The sequence below is a fragment of the Myxocyprinus asiaticus genome, chromosome 12 (genome assembly GCF_019703515.2).
Source record: "Myxocyprinus asiaticus isolate MX2 ecotype Aquarium Trade chromosome 12, UBuf_Myxa_2, whole genome shotgun sequence".
Lineage (NCBI taxonomy): Eukaryota > Metazoa > Chordata > Actinopteri > Cypriniformes > Catostomidae > Myxocyprinus > Myxocyprinus asiaticus.
This window is the reverse complement of record NC_059355.1, coordinates 41,639,378-41,664,586: the sequence shown is the minus strand read 5'-3', so window position 1 is coordinate 41,664,586 and position 25,209 is coordinate 41,639,378. Positions and strand designations below refer to the sequence as shown.

At 36.8% G+C, this 25,209-nt stretch overlaps 1 protein-coding gene across 1 annotated transcript in view; it reads right to left on the bottom strand.

Moving 5' to 3' along the window:
* LOC127449422 (contactin-4-like) overlaps positions 1-25,209 on the bottom strand; it is a 261,042-nt gene that overhangs the window by 28,280 nt on the left and 207,553 nt on the right. Inside the window, exon 12 of the mRNA XM_051712833.1 lies at positions 16,947-17,074. Within this exon, the coding sequence (XP_051568793.1) occupies positions 16,947-17,074 (128 nt within the window). The remainder of the gene's footprint in view (positions 1-16,946; positions 17,075-25,209) is intronic.

Sequence of the window (25,209 nt, the reverse complement as noted above, 5' to 3'; positions counted from 1 at the left end):
AACCATTTTTTATTTGAATAACTAAAAAAAAAAAAAAAAAAAAAAAAAAAAGAGGATATTTGCAATTTCACCTATACATCCCCAAACAGGAAAGGCAGGAAAATCTCTGAACTGCAAACTGAGAATTCATTCAAGGCAAAGCTGACACTGCTGACTTGCTGGGGAGGTTGTTGAACTGTAGAAAATGCCTCTTATTACCCTGCTCCATCATCATTTATGACAGATTGCATAGATAACCTCGTTTTAAAGACCTGAAGCCCTCCGGTTCTCGTTGGCATAATTTGAGTGACATCCATCTTGCATAATACCTTGTTACTGTTACTGTCTGTCATTAAAGCTGCCAGAAAAGACGACATCCTCCATGTTAACAAGGTCAACTTAGACACAACTGTGAAACCTTTCAGACGGATTCCACCCACTTTCCGGCAAGTAGTGTGAGCTGAGGCATAGAAATCGCAAGGGAATCATGTTGAAAAGAAAGGTCAATGCCGGGAAACACAGTTTGTGTTAACACACATTTGAATTAATGCAGCTACATCCATAGACTTCCTGTTTTACAGTGAAAAAGGGCAAGTGGCAGGAATAAAAAAACAACTACATTAAGACCAAGCATGGATGAATGGCCTGTTACAGCATCTAGAATTTGTCTCTACATTTCTAGCTTAACAATGCAGTCTCACGGGGGTAAAATGCTCTGAGAATTTCACAATGATCCGGCACAAAGGAAATTAAGATGAAATGAAAGTAAAGATCTGTGCGACAGGTTTCCACTGGGGCTAGTGTCAAAAAATTTAACTCAAAGAGGGTCAAACAGGGAAGAATAAAGTCTGTCATCTTGTAATTTTTTTTAAATATGATTTTGCAGTATAACTTTACAGTGTTCATATTAAATGTATTACATGAAAGTATAATTCATTACAATTGCAATTATAATACAACACTAAAAGCTTATATTATATTATATTATAATGTGCATTTATCAGCATTTTAAAATAACTACGAAGGTGGCAAATCCAGTTAGAATTTAGAGTATCTGTTTTATACATTTTATGTTCATTTGTACTTGGTACTTATTTACAGTATGTAATTAACAGGGACTAAGAAACGAAAACAAATTAATTGCTTTGCAGAACATAAGCGAGAATGGGAACAAAGTCATTTTCAATTGTTCTGGTGTGAAAACTTTAATATTAAATGCTGGTAAATGGTTAAAACCGGTTAATTTTGTTATAATAATTTTTCTCCATGAAACTAAAGGCCAAAGGGCTTATCACAGTAATTATTTGCAATTATACCACTTCATGTTGCATGGTCCAGGTACAAGGAAAACATTATTAGAGGTAAAAAGTACATTTCTCAGTTGTTTCCAAGTCTTCACTGATTATTGTTAGATATGATGCATTAATACAGATTTGATGCTGCTGGGTTTTGACTCAGAAGCAGATCTGTAATTAAAATTATACTGAACTGTTCATTAACTGTATGCTTGTTATGATTTCTATGCTGATAAATCCACCACACAGGAAAAAAAATTAATTGCTTATTTTTGCTTATTTTGGTGAGGCAAGTGGCTTATTTTTGGCTTGTTTTTCCAGAAAAGGTTGCTTGTTTTTCATGTGAGATCTGGCAACACTGCAATTGGTATTTCACCCACACCTTAGTGCAGAGTACTGTAATTTTAAAAAGAATGTTATTAACCATTCTTTTATTTTGTTCTAACCAGTAACCATTGAACCGGAATGGAAAAATAAAGTTTTTGCTCAGAACGAACCGAAATGAAAAACATTTAGTTTTAAGTCCATGGTAATCACATTGTATCATGAACTGGACTATAAAATGAGATTGATTTTTTCGCTTTTGCTTTTGTAGTACATTTATTATGTTAAAGTTAAAATAATGTATTAAAAAAATAAACAGGTCAACGCTGTTATTATTATAAATAATATTATTACCACCATGTTGTCTGGCAAACAAAGTCTTGTTTATTGCAATCTGACATAAACTGAACTAAGAAAGCCCCTCGGCAATGGTGTTAGTATCTGACTAACTGGGGCCCAGGTCAGGAAGCAGACAAACTGGTTAATCTGAACGTCTTCTAGCTGCCTTGAGACATCATACAGGTCACATAAACTACAACACATAGAAACTACATCACCTAGATATCTCATAGAGACTGTGTCTGTTCCAAACCAAACACAAAACTCTCACTAAATCATTTTGATTCAAGTCAAACTTGAAAAAATAAAATAATAATAATAATAATAATTAAAGATAAACATCATATGAAGGTAGGGCTACCAAACATTAGATCTCTTTCTACCAAAGCACTAATTGTAAATTAAATTATTATAGATCATAGTTTGGATGTGCTCTGTTTGAACTGAAACCTGGCTTAAACTGGATGAATATATTAGTTTAAATGGATCTGCTCCCCCAGGTTATTGTTATAAACATGAGCCTCGTCTGAAGGGTCAAGGAGGATGTGTTGCTACAATTTACAGTGAAGTTTTAGGTCTTATTCTGATTTCCTTGGTGAATTTGCTATTTTTATTTTTTTTATCAGATATTGTAGTTACTGTAGATAGAGCTTTGATTGTTGGTGACTTCAACATTCACATAGATAATGAAAATGACACATTGGGATTAGCATTTATCGATATTCTCAACTCTCTTGGAGTCAGACAGGACCAACTCATCGCCATAATCATACACTAGATTTAATTCATTAATTCATTTTAGTCATATGGAGATGATGTTGATACGATAGATATTCTTCCACAGAGCGATGACATCTCAGATCATTACCTCGTATCTTGTATGCTGCGATCAGATAATGTTACTCAATCTACTCCATGCTATCGTTCAGGTAGAACTATTCTTTTGACCACTAAAGATAGTTTCACTAATAATCTTCCAGATCTATCTCATACACTCAATAAGCCCCAAAGTCTAGAAGAACTTAATGAAATAACAGAAAATATTAATACAGTCTTCTCTAGCACTCTTGATAGTGTCGCCTCCCTTCTATTAAAGAAAATTAAAGAAAAAAGCTCTGCACCATGGTACAATGATCACACACATGCTCTCAAGAGAGCAGCTCGGAAAATGGAGTGCAAGTGGAAGAATACAAAATTAGAGATATTTCGCAGTGCATGGAAGGATAGTGTCTGTAGCTACTGACAAGCACTAAATGCTGCCAGGTCAGCATATTTGAGCAAACTCATAGAAAATAACCACAACAATCCTAGGTGTTTATTCAGTACTGTGGCTAAATTGGTTAGGAATAAAGCATCGACTGAACCAGATATTCTGTCGCAGCACAATAGTAATGACTTCATGAATTTCTTTACTGATAAAATTGAAATAATCATAAATAAAATTGGAATTATGCAATCATCTGTCACAGTACCTCAGAAAACAGTGTCTCATAATTTTCCTCACATGCAGCTTCAATCCTTTGTTGTCATAGGACATATGTATACAAATAACAAAACTTATCGAAACATCAAAAGCCACAACATGTATGTTAGATCCAATACCAACTAAGCTCTTAAAAGAGGTATTCCCTGTAATCTCAGAACCTCTTCTTAATATTATTATCTCCTCGCTATCCTTAGGACATGTCCAAAGAAACTTTAAAATGGCAGTTATCAAACCGCTTATTAAGAAGCTACATCTTAGAGACCGATTTCAAATCTACCATTTATGTTGAAAATACTAGAAAAGGTAGTGTCCTCCTAACTATGTTAATTTCTATAGAGAAATAGTATATATGAACAATTTCAGTCAGGATTTAGGCCCCATCACAGTATAGAGACTGCACTTATCAGAGTTAAAAATGACTTGATCTTATCATCTGATCGCGGCTGCATTTTACTTTTAGTGCTTTTAGATCTTAGTGCTGCCTTTGACATGATAGATCATGACATTCTCTTGAATAGGCTAGAGAATTATGTTGGCATTTGTGGACTAGCAGTAGCATGGATTAGGTCCTATTTAGCAGGCCGCTACCACTTTGTCTATGTAAATGAGGAATTGTCAAACCAAACAAAAGTTAAGTATTGAGTGCCACAGGGATCAGTTTTCGGACCTCTGCTTTTCTCCTTTTATATGCTTCCCCTGGGAGATATTATCAGGAATCGTGGAATACATTTCCACAGTTATGCCGACGATACCCACCTTTATATTTCTTCAAAACCTGACATAATTTCACAATTTTCCAAAGTAGCAGAGTGTATCAATGAAATCAAAGATTGGATGGCCAGAAATGTCCTTCTACTCAATTCCGACGAAACACAGGTACTAATTATTGGACCAAAAACCTCTAAAAACAAGCTACTAAAATATAATTTGACTCTCAATGGATGTACTGTTACATCGTCTTCAACAGCGAATAATTTAGGTGTTATATTTGATACCAATCTGTCCTTTGAAATTCAAATTACCAATGTTTGTAGAACAGCATTCTTCCACCCAATAAATATTGCTAAATTACGACACATGCTCTCTGTTGCTGTTGCGAAAAACCAATTCATGCGTTCATGACCTCAAGACTAGATTATTGTAATGCATTACTGGGAGGATGTCCAGCAAGATCAATAAATAAACTTCAATTGGTTCAAAATGCAGCAGCCAGAGTGCTGACTAGAACCAAGAAATATGATCACATTAGCCCCAATTTATCGTCGTTACATTGACTACCTGTTAAATTTCGTATTAATTTAAAAATTCTGTTAACCACATACAAAGCTTGGAATGGTCTAGCTCCGCAGTACTTAAGTGACCTTCTACCATGCTATATTCCATTACGTTCATTACGATCGCAAACGTCTGGCCTGTTAATAGTTCCTAAAATATCAAAATCCACAAAAGGAGTAGGATGCAGACACACTCACTGAGTTGAAGTCTAGACTAAAGACTCATCTATTTAGCCAGGCATACACCTAATTTATCCTTCAACTCACAATTAGGCTACTTTAGTTAGGTCTGCCGGAACCAGAAACCAGAAACACTGATCATGATCTATAACACAACAATAAATTGAATAGCATCTGTGCTAATTTTATCCTATTTGTATCCCTGTCTCAACCTCGGGACTCCTATCCTGAGGTCACCAGAACCGTCTGGATCCAGCTCCATTCCTGCTTCGTGTTGGACTCCACTGCTATGTGTCTCTGAGTGATGATGACTAAATCCAGCCAAACATCACTTCAGTCTATTACGATGGACTTCAGAGGATGAACTGATGCCAACTCCAACCACAAGACACGGGATACATCATATGCCATTGTCTGAACCTTGGATTTAGGATAGACCTCAACGAAATTACCGGCCGGTTGAACTGCGATGCAACTCACTGATCTCTGCCTGCATCACCTTGGTCTAATGATGGACTACACTCTTATAATGGAATACATAGACTATCAATTAATTTCCAGCAAAAGCCTTCATCAGCCAACTAACAAAGGACAATGCATCTATGTGAACATCTGCAGTTAATCCAGGATGATCTTCAAAGACGTTAGTCATTAATCTTACATTTCTTACAAAATCTTTGTTTAAACACTGACCCTTAGCACTTACTTAGTTTAATAATTGTAAACCACGACTTGCACTATACATAATTAAGTAATATTGGCATTATATTCATGATGTTAACCAGAGGGGAACTGGCCCCCACAGTGAGCCTGGTTTCTCCCAAGGTTATTTTTCTCTATTAACCAACATCTTATGGAGTTTTATGTTCCTTGCTACAGTCACCTTCGGCTTGCTCACTGGGTATCTAAATACAATTATTATTTAATTACTTATTTTTAAACACAAATCACAATCGTATTTTATCAAATGAAATTTACGAATATTCATTAATTAATGTTTTTTGTCCTATTAACATGTTTTAACTCATTTACTAGCGTACCTGTTGAAAAATTCTACATGTGGTTTGTATGTATATTTTTAGGTGCATATGCCAGCATATGTCATTTTTGAGCCCTTAGGACAATGGAAGGGTTAAGAGTACATAATATTTTTCCTACTGCTTACAAATACCAGCACATTTAAGATTCCTGACCAAGATAATGTTGTATAACTTTCCCCTGTCTTAATATCTTTTTCTCTCCTAATACACACTCTAAAGCAGTTTAGAAATGTCCAGGGCTTCTTGTCTTCACTCCAATACCTCTGCAAAATCACACCAAAAGGAAGCTGACAAAAGGCCTGACCACTGCCACTTCTTCCAATTGAGTTTCCACCCTCTGTGATAACCCTGAGGATTTTACAGTCCCTTTTTTGAAGCAGTTTCTAGACAACACAGGTTGAAAACAGCACAACATAATAATTGAAATAGAGCCTCTTCTACCAGATAGATGCGTGTGCAACCTTTTGACAGTGTTAGTCCTTTTTCAAAAGAGCATTCGGCAAAATTCCAACAAATTACAATTAAAAAAGTCTTTAATGAAAAGCTTTACATTCAAACAGTAATAGCCTACTTGTTGACATTTAATTTTTTTTTTCTTACCATAAAAATAAATTACACATGAAAATAATACATGAAGTAGCACAAACATACTGTAATTAAAAGAACAAGTGGTAGTAAAATTATAAAGCTAGAAAAAATATAAAGTGGTATTTAAGAGTAGTGTAAATGTGAGAACAAAAAAGGGTGTACTCAGTTAGAATATATATACAGATAACAAACCATAACAAGGTCAGCTGAAGTGTTATCTAAACATTATTTTTAATACAAATTAACAAATAAATGTATAAAAATGCTTAGAAAAAATAAGTGTATTTGAATTAAAAATAAAATATAATAAATAATGATGTAATTTTTTTACTAAATGTACTAATATTTATTAAATTAGTTATAGAATACATTTATTATATATATATATATATATATATATATATATATATATATATATATATATATATATATATAATTTTTTAAGTAAATAACTAAATGTAATTTTTTTAAATATTAAAAAAAACATTTGAGAACAGTGTGCTGACCTAGTTGTGCTTTGTTATTGGATATTGAATATGCATGGTTCACATGATTGTTTTTATTAGAATATAACAATAAACAATAAATTACACTTATATTTTATATATGTATATATATATACTGTATATATTCAGTATATAGATATATACTTATATAGTATGAGTATACAGTAATTGCTTATATTAGAACATAACCACCGAAGAGTCCTACAGCCTAGTTTACTTGTTGATTATGTGCACTGCAACTTTAAGTGGGTGGAGTGATGTTGGGGTACTGTTTACATCACATGCAACACCGAAGAAACTCATAACGAGAATCATCTCTCACCAGTACTGACATCACTGTCCAACATCCCAAACACATAATTTGATCCCCAGTTAATCTCTGTCCAGCAAAACCAATTTCTAATTAAGACTAATTAATCTGGGTAATTTCCTCTCTGCGTTCCCATGATTGGGACATCACCAGGGCTGACACGATACTCTGTTTCTGACCGCTGTTTGGCATGGGGGTTTATGCACAATTTATCCACAGGGAATCTAATGTGACAGATATTTTTCAGCCCTCATATCACCACAGTCAATTTAAATAAACCACTGTCATCTTCCATAAGGGCTGCGATAGACGCTGATGTACACAGGCAAAGCAGGTTTCCACTCCTAAATGAAACTGCAGATGTACAGTAAATTATCGTCTTAGCCTCGCCGCCTTAATGAAAGTGACTGTAAGGAGCTAGATCTTATAGGTGAACATTTGTATGTCAGCGAAGGATGAAAAACATGTAGCCAGCACAATAAAGAGTAAATGGTTAGGCTGGATGTCAGAAAGATGCTCATGACTCCTTCTCAGAAATATAAATTTGAAGATAATCATGCAATTCATTCAGATTTTCTCCCGAATGCTCATTGATAACCAATTTAATGGGCCGCTCCTGTCTTCAGACACATAACAAAATGTGTAGATAAATGTCATTGATAATGACAGAGTGGACATGTTTGAGAACTGCATTAATGAAGAGAAATAATGGAATAAAAGGTGTGAGATGACTTGACCAACAAACAACATGCAGAAGGCAAACAGTGCCTTGAATTAATCAGGCAGAATGAGGGTTAATCACAATCCCGTTAGACTGCAGAGAAACTTGTTTGTTTCAGAGATTAAGTTATTGAAATGTAGTCCTCTCTTGGAAGTTTTAAAAGCTAACAAACAATGGAAATTTAGTTCTTGCACAGTATTTATATTTAAAGTGACAGATCAGCTATAAATGAAAATTCTGTCATTATTTACTCAATTTAATCATTTTTTTCTTGTCATTTCAAACTTGTATGATTCTCTTTCTTCTGTGGTAAACAAGAAAGGAGATGTTAGGCAGAATGACAGTCTCAATTCCTATTCACTTTCATTGTATGGATAAAAGATGCAATGAAATTGAATGGTGACTGAAGCTGTCATTCTGCCAAACATCTGCTTTAGTGTTCCACAGAAGAAAGAAAGTCATATGGGTTTGGAACAACATGAGGGAGAGTTAATGATGACAAAATGTCCAGTTTTGGATGGACTATCCCTTTAAAATGCATAAAAAGATAAGTAATAAGTAATAAGAGGTCTTGAATCCATATGTTAAGAACAATGAATGACATTGACCGAATTACTTCTTGACAAAACAGCACATATTTCTGTAGTCTGCTATGCAAGTAGAGCAAATGAGAAATAAGACATGAGAACCTTTAAGGACATCATTTTATTTTTAGAGACGGCAATTTATACTGAACGGCTCATAATAATAATGAGCAAACTTTTCAAACTTTGGGACGTGAAATTATCTGTGGAATGTTATTCTTTGATGAAATAATTCAAGATTAAAGGATTCTGTTCTTGAATAATTAAATATGTCAGGGTTAGAAAGTGAAAAATATGCATAAATGTTTGACACTCCCACTTGCATGTTTTCACCTGGCGAGAAGAAAATTATTTAGATGAAAGCATGGAGTGAAGTTTCAGTATAAAATATTTCTAAGACACTCATCTATCTCTCTGTATGCTTCCTCGACTGCATATATATCATCTATAATGCAAGTAATGCATTTTTTAATTATTAATCAGATCACAGAGAAATTAAGATTTTACAAGTAACTGGCACAAAAAACAAATTATTCTTCTGCATTAACAAATATCTGGTTTATGCTCCTGAAATATGCTTTTTGATATAAATATTATTGGTAAAATGCGAAGCAGCACTTCTGGATGCTTTCTAAATATAGAAGAATCAGCTGCATTAAAGAATAATGATATGACTCATTTGCATTTGCATCTTAAAAAAGGGTAAATGAAACAATCAAAGCAGTCACTATAGCAACCAACAAAAGGAGAGCTACCTCCAAGGTGCTTTATTAGAGAGCTGTCGAGCTGGTATCTCAAGAAGGCCTTAGAGATTGAAACTGAAATGGATTGAACCTTTAAGTAAACATGACAGTATGCTCAGTCACTACAGTTTTTTCGGGGGCAGAAGACAGCTTTAAACTTCAAACAGAGAACAAACACATGCACTCAGTGGCCTATGTGAGTTCATTAGTATTTGTAGGTAAAGTGTGCATGTACATTGTTTTCAGTTTTGAATGGATAAGGGCCACTGATGCGTAAAATATCGACGTTTAGACAGCTTATGTAAACAATTTATTAGAGACATACGAATGCTCAATATTTCTGAATTACCACATAATTATCATTAATGCTCAATACATATGAAATACAGGGTTCCCATAACTTTTGACCAATTAATTTCTATAATCTTTCCATGACTTGAAGGATGAAGAATTTAAAAAAATTACACGCAAAAAATAAGATATTATAGAGATTTAACAAAGCAATTTCTAGCCAATTATGTAATTTAGAGCTTGGCATAACTTGAACAATTTATATTCAATAGAGATTTACATGAGTTTCTATGACTTCTAAATATTGCATTAACTTCCAAGACTTAATGTTGATTACCAAAAAAACATATTTCCAAAACTCTGTATTATTTGAGCTGTGAAGTTGTTTAAAACATAATTTTACAGTCATTTTAGGGTTTATTGACATTACATTGTCATGACAACGAAGTTGTAAAACTGGCTAAATCTTTACACAGAAATGGTTAGTAAGTGATTTTATCACACTAAAATCATGTTAACATGCATATTGTTTATGTCTTGTGGCTACACTTTTGAAAAAGAGTATTTTAACGTTAGAAAATTAGCCTTATTTACTTCCATTGCCTCACTGTCACCTTGATTTTTGCTTTTTTTTAAGAATTAATTTTTGTGGTAATCAATATTATGCCACAAATGCTGTTGATTGAGCTTAATTGCATTGAACCTGGAATATTCCTTTAAATTCTGATACATTTTATAATGAATTAATGAGATTTTCAAGGCAAGGTAATCACAGATTTATACTTCTCTTATACAGGTGCATCTCAGTAAATTAGAATATCGTGGAAAAGTTCATTTATTTCAGTAATTCAACTCAAATTGTGAAACTCGTGTATTAAATAAATTCAGTGCACACAGACTGAAGTAGTTCAAGTCTTTGGTTCTTTTAATTGTGATGATTTTGGCTCACATTTAACAAAAACCCACCAATTCACTATCTCAACAAATTAGAATATGGTGACATGAGTGGAAGGGAAAATGACGTTGTCTGTGGTTCAGGAGTGGCTTAACAAGAGGAATACGACAACTGTAGCCAAATTCCTTGACACGTCTGTGTGTGGTGGCTCTTGATGCCTTGACCCCAGCCTCAGTCCATTCCTTGTGAAGTTCACCCAAATTCTTGAATTGATTTTGCTTGACAATCCTCATAAGGCTGCGGTTCTCTCGGTTGGTTGTGCATCTTTTTCTTCCACACTTTTCCCTTCCACTCAACTTTCTGTTAACATGCTTGGATACAGCACTCTGTGAACAGCCAGCTTCTTTGGCAATGAATGTTTGTGGCTTACCCTCCTTGTGAAGGGTGTCAATGATTGTTGTCTGGACAACTGTCAGATCAGCAGATTGTGTAGCCTAGTGAACCAAACTGAGAGACCATTTTGAAGGCTCAGGAAACCTTTGCAGGTGTTTTGAGTTGATTAGCTGATTGGCATGTCACCATATTCAAATTTTTTGAGATAGTGAATTGGTGGGTTTTTGTTAAATGTGAGCCAAAATCATCACAATTAAAAGAACCAAAGACTTAAACTACTTCAGTCTGTGTGCATTGAATTTATTTAATACACGAGTTTCACAATTTGAGTTGAATTACTGAAATAAATGAACTTTTCCACGACATTCTAATTTATTGAGATGCACCTGTATAACTGCATATTTGCTAAATAATTTTTGTACGTGGATCGTTGTACGCATCTCAAGAATAAACATCAGAAGCGCTACAACAACGACTTTTATTTACTTTCGCACAAACCCAGAGTAAAAAGGCAGATGTTCAGTTCAGAACACTTACATTTTCCCCTGTTACTCACAAAATGCTATCTTATGACATAAAAAATTATGTGGTTGCTTTAATTCCATTTTTCATGTCATATTTGCTTTTTATGACACTGTCGGTAACACCCTGTCTACACCAGATGTGAGCAGCATGGCGCAATGTGACAAAAGCAAATCACTCCCATTATAATCAATGATGTTGTCAACACTGGATGCATCCATCGCGTCACGTCATGTTGGGCTGACAGTAAACATTTAACTCGCTTTTAGTGCCACACAGTGGATATTTCAACTTGAAACTGTCACGATACATGTAAGGAACCAAGTTATATCATTTTGTCAAAATGTTGCATGCACAGTCATGTAATTTTCATGAGATCAGGCTGGTTGTTGTGGAGTGAAAGGGATTTAGCTTGTCTCTGAAGGTGTCTAGGTTTGAATGTATGGTTGATCATGAGTGCCCTTTGCTGATGCAGCATGTGTACACCCATCTGACATACTAATGGAGAGAAAACGGCCACTGTCATATAGCTGCCAGTGGCTTATCACTTCTGTTGACATCTTTGGCAAGTCAAAAGTGTCCAGCCCCACTGCATCTATCTATCTATCACGTTTAAAGGTGTCATGAATTGGATTGTCCACTTACAATGTTAGTGTGATTTTTTTTTCATTAAAAGTAGTCATAATTTAGGAATAATTGGTCATTTTCTATCCAGTTTTTGTGCCTCTGATTCAAACGCTCCGTTTTTTGGGGCGTGTGTTCTTGAAACGCCAACTGCTGTGATTGGGTAACATCTTTGCATTTGGATAAGTGTAAATGCCCCTGCCTTTACGCGCATGTGGGGTTGTTTTGAAAACTTCGGATGGTTAAAAAAATGACAACCGGAGGAATTCATCCATACATGTTTGAGCCAGAGTCTGATCCCGAATTTGAAGAAAATTAACCCCCTTCACAAACACCACGGATACTGCAGTCTGTGACAGCGTGGTAAGTAATCACTGTAATTTACTTGTCTATTTGTGTAATAGGTCTTACTTTTATTGTTGTTTAAACTAAGACGCGACACAACGGTGTGTATCTTGTTACATAGTTGGGGCTGTGAAACATTTCTGTGTTTTACAAATGCTGTGTAACACATGACAGTACCAAATAAAGTGTAAATACATGGTGCTATCACATTTATAACTGTGAAAGGATACACTAACCGTGCAACATGTAAATGTATACAGGATACATTCACCAGTGTTTGGCGCACTGTCGTTCATCATATAATCATCTTTCATCATATATTCAGTGTGGTGAAAAACGCATACGTTATTCATTACAATGAGTCACGTTTTCAATAAAAAGGAAAGAGATTGTCTAAATATATTGATAGCAATACTCTTTAGGTGCATCTGTGGCAATTGTGCCATCATGCCAACAGAACAAGAAAATATATGCTGCTTAGAGATCCCTGTGCATTAAAACTAATACACGAGCGTCTAAAATCACTAGGATCAAATCAAATACTCAGTACACATCTAACAGTCTGTAACATACGAAGCAAAACAATTAACATGGATACTCACACTTGTTTGTTGCGACATCACTGTCGGGTCCAATATAGTTGGCACTGCATCATCTTTGAATTTAAGTCTCTCTGCAAAGCCTGCTTCGAACTGTGTCTTGTTTGTGAAAGAATCATCAGTAAAATGAAGTGAGCAAACAAACATGTTCTTACCGGCACGATCCGGGACTTCATTAAAAATAAACATCAGCCACGCTTTCTTTTTTTGTTTTGTGATTTTTTTCTGTTTTTCTCCCAATGCCCAATTCCCAATGTGCTTTTTTAAGTCCTCATGGTCACGTAGTGATTCGTCTCAGTCCGGGTGGCGGAGGACGAATCCCAGTTGCCTCCGCGTCTGAGATCGTCAACCCACGCATCTTATCACGTGGCTTGTTGAGCGCGTGTGGAGGCGTCATGCCATCCACCGTGGCAACCACGCTCAACTCACCACGTGCCCCACCGAGAACGAACCACATTATAGCAATCACGAGGAGGTTACCCCATGTGACTCTACCCTCCCTAGCAACCGGGCCAATTTGGTTGCTTAGGAGACCTGGCTGGAGTCACTCAGCATGCCCTGGTATTCGAACTAGCGAACTCCAGGTGGTAGCCAGCATCTTTACCACTGAGCTACCCAGGCCCAGACATTTTTTCTTAATGTTGGGACCTGGCACTGCACAACGTTTTGACATTTTCGTGGCCATCGTGACACCTCCTGTTGCTCCAAAAATAATCTCACCGCTCTACTCTAACCTCAAGACTGGTGGGCTGGCCTAAGCAGTGTCGGCGATAAAGTAGACCTTGATCTGTTTATGCAGAGGCTGGCCTGTGCTGGTGTAATAACTCACTATGACGTATTAGCGAGGAGGAAGTAGAGAACAAGTCATTTTGGCACCTTGGTTTCAATAAAGCCTTTTTTTGGACTAACGAAGAAGTTTTCGGTTCTGAAATTTACAATATGTTTTTATAGTGCTATGAACTCTTATATGTCAAGATATCATGGTAAGTTTGATTTTCCTATTCATGACCCCTTTAAGGTGCTCTGGTCCACTCCGTCTTTCTATTAACACCATTAACACCATTAACCGCCATATCCCCCTGCATCGTGTCAATAACTTGACAACATAATACATACAAATATAAAATGAGGGGGATCAATGTTTATTGAATTTTTGATGGATCTCCCCTTGTCAGACAATGATTTGGGGTTTCAATGCTTGACAAAGGTTAATGAAGTAGACTAAACTTAGCACTTATGGTGCAAGAAACCCTATTGTTATTTACTTTTATAAGTTTTGCGAGGGAGGCAATGGATATAGAGCTTTTTATAGACCTAAAGCTTTGTTTTGTGAAGGATGAAATGAAAAAGATCCTCTGGAACTGTTGTTCAGAACATTTATTTAAGAGTTTATACAACATGGATGGAAATGTAAGCGCAGCGTAGTTCCAGTGGGAAGACTACATCATCACATCATTAGCTAGGTAAATCCTAGCCAATCACATGTAAACCAATGCCTTATAAGTCTGTTCACAATCTATCACATTGCGTTTCAGCATGCTAACATGGCATGCTCCACCACCCCACCACCACCAGTTGAGTGCCGTCCTGCACGGGGGTAGACTCCTCGCCCCTGCCTCCTATCTCCGGCAGGATAAGATGGTTCCGAGTACAACTTCTTCGGACCACCAGATGGGGCTTACGCCAAAGAGAGACATTACATTTCTGTTTTATATTCATCAATAAATGTCATCTTAAATTTCTCTCAAGTCTGCGAGTCTTCCTGATAGAAGTGTTTTTACTTAACTGCAACTCATAGAATGAAATGTAAAGCTAAAACTAATGTATATTTTTTTAAATAAAGTTTAGAGAATAAATATGATACCTAAATAGTACCTCATACTTAAATAATTGTTTTCTTAAATGTATGTACAGTATATGGGTCAAAGACAAATAAGCATGTCTGAGATGATGAAAAGAGAAATCTTTAAAATATAGATTAAATTGTATGTGCCACGTTAATAGAAATGTAATCTCTGTATTTATGTTGGTTTTATAATCTTTTGAAAAATGTTTCTTGCATTTTCAGCAAAGCGAATTTGATCTAATGACTCTAAAATATATAATTGTCAAAAAATATTCAGTAATACAAAAGTTTTGAAACACTTGACTGAAATGTTTCTCATGATCTTAAAAATCTTTTGATCTGAAGGCGTATGCTTAAATGTTTGAAATTAGTTTTGTAGACAAAAATATAATTGTGCCAACATATTAATTTATTTCATTATAAAACTAAAATGTAATAAAAAAAATAAATAAAAAAAGTTTTTGAAATTGATGACTTGGACCAAATAATAAAGAAAAGCAGCCACTAAGTGCCCAACATAGATGGGAACTCCTTCAATACTGTTTAAAAAGCATCCCAGGGTGATACCTCAAGAAGCTGGTTGAGAAAATGTCGAGTACATGTCTGCAAATTCTAGGCAAATGGTGACTACTTTGAAGATGTTAAAATATAACACAGTTTTGATTTATTTTAGATTTTGTTTAATCACAACATAATTCCCATAGTTCCATTTGTTATTCCATAGTTTTGATGACTTCACTATTATTCTAAAATGTGAAAAAAAAAAAAAATATATATATATATATATATATATATATATATATATATATATATATATATATATATATATAAAATAAAGAATGAGTAAGTGTTTCAAAACGTTTGACCGGTAGTATATATATATATATATATATATATATAAAATGACATATTTTCCTTATACATTGAATACACCACGTGCATAAACTTCCCAATATAAATTTTCATTATTTTGTATTTTTTTCTAGGATATATTTCTTTTTGATAATCTATTTACATTTTCAATATTTTTTTTTGTCTATTAATTAATTACACATTAATTTATTTCTAAGTCCTCTCAACAAATATCAAAATTAATTTTAATTTAGAAATTGAAAACATGTTCATCATAGAGGAGGTGTATTCAAGTCATTGTCTGTATGAACTGCATTTTTTAAGTATTTCTGAATACCTTAATAGAAAAAAAAAGAAAAAAATGAATGTCATGTCATTAAAAAAATAAATAAAAAAATTGTGCTTCATGTGAAAAAATGATCATTTAATGGCTTTTACTCAAGTAAAAAAAATTGTTTTATGACTGAATCAACCTGACTACATTAGGTTTCTCCACAGAAAGTCATATTTAAGGGTTAGATAAGGTAGCTATATCTTCTTAAGGTAACAACTGCACATGTTCACTTTTCACATTTTAAATAAGAGAGTTTGAGAAAGAAAAGAGGGTGGTAAAACACACATGTCGCAGAGGGTGTGGAGAAGTTGTGCTTACATCCTGAAAATTCCCCCAGCTTTAGAACACTCCTAAGTGAACATGCTGTGACCGCACACCCACCTCTCATTCATATTTAATTCAGTGTAATAACTCACTGCTCCAGTGACTCAAAACAAGTGTGATCTGAGTCCTTCTTGGTCCCCTGTGCTGATGCTCCGACACTACACTCCTTCATCTAATTAGGAAATAAAAGTATTCCACTTGCCAAAGACCAGATATCGATATGTTCTTAATCATATACTGTCTTAGCAATACTACTGCTAAGCATGCAGGAAAGAGTGTTGTAGTTATTTTAATGTGACTTAAGTGGGGAAATAACTCAGAATACCTTTTTTGTTAAAAGGTTAAACATGCACAACTTCTGTACCATAAAAGGTGCCAAAATAAACTGCAAAAATAACTAGATTTTACACTTTTTTAACCCATTGACAAAAAGTACATCACTTTTTAAAATAACATCAGTTATCAAACTTACAGTATAAAACTAAATATAGACTAACACATTATGCAAAGATTTTCAGAGAACTGACTGAACTGCTGAATTCAAGCAAATACCTTTAACAAGCAGATTTCCTGAGCTGCTGGCCATGCCAAACTGGTTGCGGGCGACACACGTGTACGTGTCAGCATCTGCTTTGGTGGCGTTGGATATTCGAAGGCTTCCACTTTCCAATACAGCAACTCTGCAAGACAAACAGCAAACATGATAATATTACTTCAAACTGCATGCCAGTGCTTTGAAGCCAGCAATCAACAATCTTGCAGCTATTAAAGACTTGAGATTTGTGAAGAGATTTTAAGTGCGTTATGTAAGATGATCTAGACATTCTTACAGAGACAATTTTGGGAAAGAGTGCAATTTTGGAACAGTATTGAAGGTTTCTCAGAGTTTTTTTGCACATTGCTATGGATATTTTGTCTTGACAGCCTCCACTTCAACCTCCACTTTCAACAAACTGCAGTCAGCTCACACCCAATACGGATTTTAAGAGACTTTCTGGAGTAACATTGGCACAATGAAATGTTGTGCTTAAGTCTATCCACAAAGAAAACAGTTAAAAGATTTTTTTTGTTACAAATACCATGTTTCTGTGCCTCCAGAATATTACCCATGCAACTTTATAAATTGTTTCCAAAGCCATGCAAATTAATTTACTAGGGCTGTAAATTTAATGTTAATTCAGTGTGAGTAATTATATAAAACATTACCGCAATAATTAATTTTCCTACCATCGGAGCAGTTCGAGCCACCTTCAAGTTTTTATGAGTCTCAAACAGCAGGGGGCAGTAAGAACTACTCCAGCTGTACAGGCAACAAACCACACTTACCAACAGCAGACAGCACAAGATAAGGATGCATACTTGTATTCAAACACAGCTGGATGGAACACAACATACATGTTACATTACACATACCATATGATATATATACATGTAAATTGTCATAAGCATGGTCCAAAATTAACACCCACGAAGTGCCAAATTGTCTTTGTCATTTTTTTTGTGTGGAATTGTAACATGATTATAATGAGCATCTGCCACTCTGTGTTTATTTTATCTGATGATAACAAATAAAATCAAGCAATAGAAACAGTTTACTAAAGAAAAGAACGTGACGAAATTTGATGCCATAGAATCATGATACTATATTTTATTTTAGCGGCTTGTTGCATCGGCACAGTGTCCTGGTAAAATTAACACTAGAGGCGCTACCACAACAATGACTTTTATTCAGTTTCATACAAATCACGAGTAAAGCTGCAGATTTATCAGTTCATAAACACTTTCTGCCCTGTTCCTCACACAATGCTTTCTTATGGCATCTAAACACTTTACTACAGTGCACGATTTCTAAGGCAATACATTTTAACATTTGCATTACAAAACCAGCTGCATTTACAAGCTTGTTCGAGCATGATCAAATTACTCAGTAGTGACAGATAGAGTATTGCACTTGCAATGGACCAGGGTAAGAGTCCTGAAGCGCTTGCGATTCGACATGTGATCTGAAAGTGTTATAGAAGCACAGCAAAATGATGTGGTTGCATTTTTAATCTCACATTTGCTTTTTATGACACTTTTGGTTAGGTTTAGGGTTTATGGTAGGCAGGTTGGTTTTGCTGATTTAAACTCAATAGAGCACTACCCTTAAAAAAACTCGCTTTTAGCCCCACACGGTGGAAGTTTCACCTCGGAACTGCCACGATACATGTAAGGAACCATGTAATATAATTTAGCAAATATGTCGCCACAGTCACATAATTTTCATGAGATCTGGTTGGGATTTTTAAAAGTATATGCACTAAAAAAATTCAGGTCACTACAAAGCAGGTTAAATACTGTTTTTCAATGATAGTAGTGAGGTTTTTTCCTTCTTCCCCCTTCTCCCTCGCTCCTCCAATATGCACCCTACCTCCAGAGACTGCCAACAAATAGGCCAGCACATTGTCTTATCTAGATCAAGGAGTGACCTGCTTTTGTGCAGCTTTCCTGGTTTTGCAGCTGTTGGTGATGCTTGAAAGTTATAAGATACATTTGTTCGGCCTTCTCTTTATAAAGCTACTCGCACTCACTTCAGTCATACATTGCAAAGATTTTCACAGTGCATATACGCTGGAGTTTAGAGCAATTCTAACAGATTTTTTTTACATGGAGGTTGTGAATGAATTTCAGATCATGGTGTCAACAAACAAAATGTGAGGTGTCAACGAAGACTGGAATTAAAGTCAGTCTAAAGCAACACATACTGTGCTGACAAAAACAAGCATGTTTGGTCGCCAACATATGTGGCCTGCTTAATTCTGCAATGTTTTTTATTTTTCTCCTGACAAACAGACCCTAATTATCTCAAGTCTTTCCCCCAGATTTGCAGAAGAGATCTAAAAAATGTCACAAAAAGTGCTAAAATTTGTCAAGAGATCAAAGTCTGCAATTAAAAGTCAGAGATTTCATTATGAACGCAAACATTTCTCATCAAATTCTTAAAAGACCAAATTATCTCAGCTAAGCAATCCACAATATTTTTATAGCTAAATATTTCATTTGTCTTATTTGTGTCTTTTTTTATTTCTCATAATGAAATTTACGAGAGCCATCTGAGACAAGGTAGCGTAAATGACAATTTCACAATGTATGTGAACATCATAATAATGCTCTATCTAGATTAGCACCAAACCAGCACTAACCAGTAAAAACCAGCAAGGAAATTTGTGTTGGCCTAAAATGGACTTTTCGGCAGAGTAAGCAATGCTGACACATTCAATTAGTTCTTGATGGTGACCGGTTCAAACAGAGGAGAATCCTAGAGTTGGTGGTGCGGTCTGTGCTCTTGAACATACTTGGAGAGCACAACTAACCTTAGATGAGCACACGAGTCCCTCGCCCCTGACTCCAAGCTCTCCATCCAGCCTGTGCGAACGATGACATATTCATAATTTACCAGTGAGATGAAGCTGAGTGCTGGTCTCCTCATCTCCAGATTATAACAGCTAATGAGGACAGTCGGAAACCATCAACTAGGATATAAGTCTGGAGAGCAGCTTAAGTAGGAAAAGAACTTTGTAGGGAATCCCCAAGAAGATCTCCCAAAAAGCACTTAGTGCTGGCACAAAGACAACTATGGAAGCAAAGGCAAGCCATTACTGTATGTCCTTTTATTTTTTTTTTATTTTTTATTTTTTGTTGGTCAAAAAATGAAGGTGTTAATAGGAAATCAAATAGGAAAACTCTGGGAATTTTAAATTGAAGTCTGAAACATTAGCCTATAGTCTCTCCAGGCCAGATTTAATCTGATTTGGCTCAATCATAATTTATTCAGTGACAAATTGGTTACTGCCCCTCTCCGGTGTCTCTATTGTTGTTTTCATAAACATAAGAATGAGACAAAAACAACAATTGTGAAAATCATGTAACATGTAGAGGAGCATGACCTTGATATTTGTTAGTGTATTCTTTTTCATTTCGAAACATTTGCTCCTGAAATGGAAGCATGACTAGAATAACAAAAATTCTGTTGATTTTACTGAGACTTTTGCAGTCTCAGTGCATCTAATATACTTCAAAAAGCTCTTAAACATGCTCTTCACAATCTCTTCCACTTAACACTCAGTCAAACAGAACAGCGTTATATAAAGCTGAATCAAAAAACGTTCAGTTTCAAGAGACAAAATGTTAAAATCGCAATGTTGTAAGTATCACAATATACTGTAAATTTTACCACCTTGCCTTCGGCTGTATATACACCAGTACTGAAAAAAATCTGGGTTATGATTCAATTAGCAATTGCTCAAATATTGAGGCAAAAATGTACCTTAGTGTTTAATTTGATGGTCTTTTGAATCCAAACACGCTCAAAATAAATAAATAAATAAATACACAAAACAAAACAAAAAGCAAGCAACCAAACAAATAACTGCTGCAGCTGTAAACATTCTCCAATTACAGTATATATATTCAAACAAAAGATCTAACGGCTGCGGCGCAGTGGGTAATGCGCGTGCAACGTTTCAGCTTGCATCGTGTTCCTCCTCTCTCTCATCCACTTTTAAAGGGTTAGTTTACAATAATTTTAATGATAATAAGCTTTATACTCAAACTGTATGAAATCTCATTTGTGTCTTTATTATTTCTTCTAAGGACATTTACAAGAAACATCTGAGACATGGTTTATACTGAAAATTTGTGTAACTAAGAACATAAGAAACTATATGAACAGGATTGTAATGTTCTTCCTAGACTTGCACCAAACCAGCACTAACCAGTATACACTGGCAAGGAAATTCATGCTGGCCTAAGCTGAATTAAACCAAATTGCCAGTTCCCTTTCGTGGAACTCGAGCTGCGTATGATCGCTTTGGGACACATTCCGAGTGTCACATGGTCTGAAGCCCTTATGCAGTCACGGTAATTTATTGGCTGATGACGCTTAAGCGACGCCCCCTAGAGAGCTACGTCACGGGCTCCATAAAGAATCGAGTCAGATTCTCTGTTCTTCAGTGCATGAATTGAGTTTGTTTCTAGCAACTCACGTCGAAGCGTTTCTCCGTTTTGAGTGGCAAACATGTAAGGACGTCGTTGACACAATGTAAATTTCAGAGCAGTTTCAATGTGGGTTTTTCCAAACATTAAAAGGAACCGACGAGGACAACGGTGCTTCGTCGAGGCTCGCAATTTCTTAACACAAGGTGCTTTCCCCAGTTCTACAGCCTCCAGATTTGGAGCTCCGTGTGCTGGAGCCATTTTGGGATTTCAGCTTTGTGTCTGAGAAGATAGGAGTGCGAACGGACAGGAGTTGGTCAAGGCGATGCTTTTGTTTGCGAGGGTGATAGACAACGTACTTTGTGCCTCCTTCTACAAATCAAGGTTAGCAAACACTCCCCCCCACATGTATCGCATCTCACAGACGAGCGCTTGGGGTTCTTATCGGCGCCGTTCAGAGGACCGCAGTCTTCTGATCAGCCGAAGCCCGCTAAAGTACTTATTGATGAAGCGGTGTTCACTATCGAGTCAAGTTCACCGTTCTTCATGCCTCAAACACTCGCAGTTGTGTCTGTCTAAATAAATAATGTTGAGCATTCTCAACTAAATGTTCTATCCGGTGTGCAAAAGCACTTTGTCTCAAGTACTACACTTTGTTCCCCCATTATATGCTGTGACCGGTTTAGTGTCTAACCAGTTTTTCAATAAACCAATTTAGCTCAGTAATTTGCCCGTAATTTGCACTGGCGAATGAACATTGAATATTTTCAGCTTGAGTTTTGCCTCTGCCTCCATGACCAAGGGTCTCGGGGCACGCATAATATAACTCAATGTACAATAAAAATAGGTCTACACACGAGCCTGACAGGCTTGCTGGGTAACGAAGGGTGAGCCCATATTCAGTGAACGAAATTGGACTGTATGAACATATCCGTTTCTCCCCTGTTTGCCCTTTGGTTAGTATTAGGATGAGTTCGCTGTTGTGCCTCAAACGCCCGACAACCAGAATATGGTTCATTTTCCCCCTGCAGCTTGCTCTGGGGAGCAAACATTAAAAAAATGCTTCCTGAATTCAGCCTCTGTCTACATGACCAAGGGGCTCGAGACATGCATAACAGAATTCGATGTTCATCAAGCACAAGTGTACACAAAACACACAGTGAACGTAAGCACTACACGTTGTCCCCCCATAAAGAATGCTGGGGCTGTTGTGGCGAACCAGTTTTCTCAAATAAACATTCCCCGCAATGTTCACACACTCTTCCCCATTCAAAATACCAGGAAAAAGGTTTATTCTGTCAGTGTCCCTGCTGTAAATGCATTTCAGGGCACTCATCATTTATGCCTGAATACAATAAAGGCAGAAACATTATTAAATCCCATTCAACCAGCCACAGTAGTAGAGGCACAAAGGCCCCCCTCCGCTGTGCAGCCCGTTGTGAGGCAGCTGTCAAAAGTAAGCCAAGAGCACCATCTAATGGTTACACATCGCGCTACAGGCGAGAGCCATGTATTAATTCCTCTGTCTGCCTGTCTAGCGGCTTGGCAGCAGTTGCAGGGCATTTCTAACTGGGTACTTCAAATGATAGAGCATGGTTATGTCATTCAATTCAGGTGGGCTCTGCCAGTAGTCAATGGGGTTGTTCTGACAGATGTCTCTGTTTGGGAAGCCCCAGTTTTGATTCAGTAAATTCACTCTCTCTTAGAAAAAGCGGCAATAGAGGAGATTCCCCCTTCTCAGAGATATTGCGACTTTTACAACCGTTATTTTCTGGTCCTGAAAAAAGACGGTAGCTTGCGTCCCATTCTGGATTTGAGACCTTTGAATTTCACCCTAATGAAATGTCGATTCAGAATGCTGACGCAGAAACAAATAATGTCACAAGTACAGCCGGGGGACTGGTTTGTGACAATAGATTTGAAGGATGCTTATTTCCATATTCAGATTGCGCCGAAACAAAACAGCCATTTTCTCAGATTCGCTTTTGGGGGCAAAGCGTACCAATTTTGTATCCTTCCGTTCGTACTTGCACTGGAACCACGCACTTTCACAAAATGCATGGACGCAGTTCTGACGCGCTTGAGGCTTCAAGGCATCCGCATTTTGAATTATCTCAACGATTGGTTGGTGTTAGCTCACTCAGAGGCTTTGGCTGCCCAATATCGAGATGGCACCTAGACAAGACCTAAGTGTGGAGCTGAACTCGCAGGCGATGCAGGCGCGTCTGTCTCCAGCTCACGTTCTGTCATTACGCCAGTGTCTAGCAATGTTCAGAGAGGGATGTGTTCACCCTGCGAGAACATTTCACAGGCTTTTGGGGCTCATGATCGTGGCGTCCTCTGTCATTCCCCTGAGCATGTCCCTTAAGAGTGACATGTGGCTGCTACCACATTCTGTTGCCATGGAAACTAACCCGCCCTCTGATGTCGGGTGTTCCGTTAGGAAAGGTGTGTCTCTGCAAGGTGATAACGACATACACCTCCTCTATGGGTTGGGGCGCTGTACACGAAGGACATTCAGCCTATGGAGTCTGGATGGGACAGCAGCAATATTGGCACATAAACTGGCTGGAGATGCTCACGGTGCTGCTGGCATTAAGGTTTTTCCTTCCAGAGATTCAGGACAGTCATGTCCTCATCCGGTCGGACAACAGAACGGTGGTGTCCTACATCAATCGCCAGGAGGGGTGTGCTCTCGTGCCATGCTAAGACTGGCACGTTGCATTCTTCTGTGGGCATCTCTATGAGCCGTACATGTTCTGGGCAGGTTGAGCTTGGGGGCGGATCTCCTGTCTGGATCTACACACTCTCATGTCATTCCAAACCCATATACATTAATTCTTCCATAGAAGACAAGAGGCAGAATGTAAGGGAATTGACAGCCTCAGTCACCATTCACATTCATTGCATCTTTTTTTTCTTATTCAATGAAAGTAAATGGTGACTGAGACTGCCAATCCCTAACATTCTTTCTAACATCTCCTTTCATGACCCACAGATGAAAGAAGGTAATAGGAGTTTGGAATAACACGAATAAATGATGACAGCAATGTAATTTTTTGGGTGACCTATCACTTCAGATACAGTATATAGTATTTATATCATGGTAGTGGTTACATATTTATGTGAGCTCAATTTTGACACAGTGAATCTGAGCAGGTTGCTGCTCGCTTGCACTAACTGGCTGTCTCTGACCTACCTGCAGGTAATGTTCCTTCAGTACATGTAATGATTTTTTAAAAACATTTACCGAGGACCCAGAGGGAGGGAAAGTTATGTAGCAGGGTGAAACAGCATCTACAGAAAGACCAGATAGGTTTTTTTATCCTCCAAATGGGGCACGAGAGTTGACCTATGATCTATGTTGAGGGCTAATACCATAAAGAGGGGTGTGAGAGAGCTCCTGGCATTACTCAGATGGATCATGTGTCCATATCTCAGTAGGCCTTCTGCTGAGAAGCTCGTTTGATAAACTGACGACCTTGTCAGATGGATAAATAAACTGAAGGAGGCAGAAACAGGTCATTTCAGATCATGCTCCATCAAGAGATCTGTTTACGGGAAGCCATCTTGATGAACGTACCTCTGCTTTTGACTCAACCTCAAGGTTAGTCGACAATTACAGCCAAAAAAAAAAAAAAAAAAACAGCCATCTGATGAGGTTTGTTGTTATCACTAGAAAAACAAGCAATCACTTGTTGGTCAGGGGAAAAGAGGAGCGGGGAAAAATGGGACATGGAAAGGTTGTCTTCTGACACTTTTCCAATAGCCAGGTAATTGATATTGATTTTTTTTTAGTGTGTACGAGCCAATGGTTCTTAAGACATAACATTCATTACCA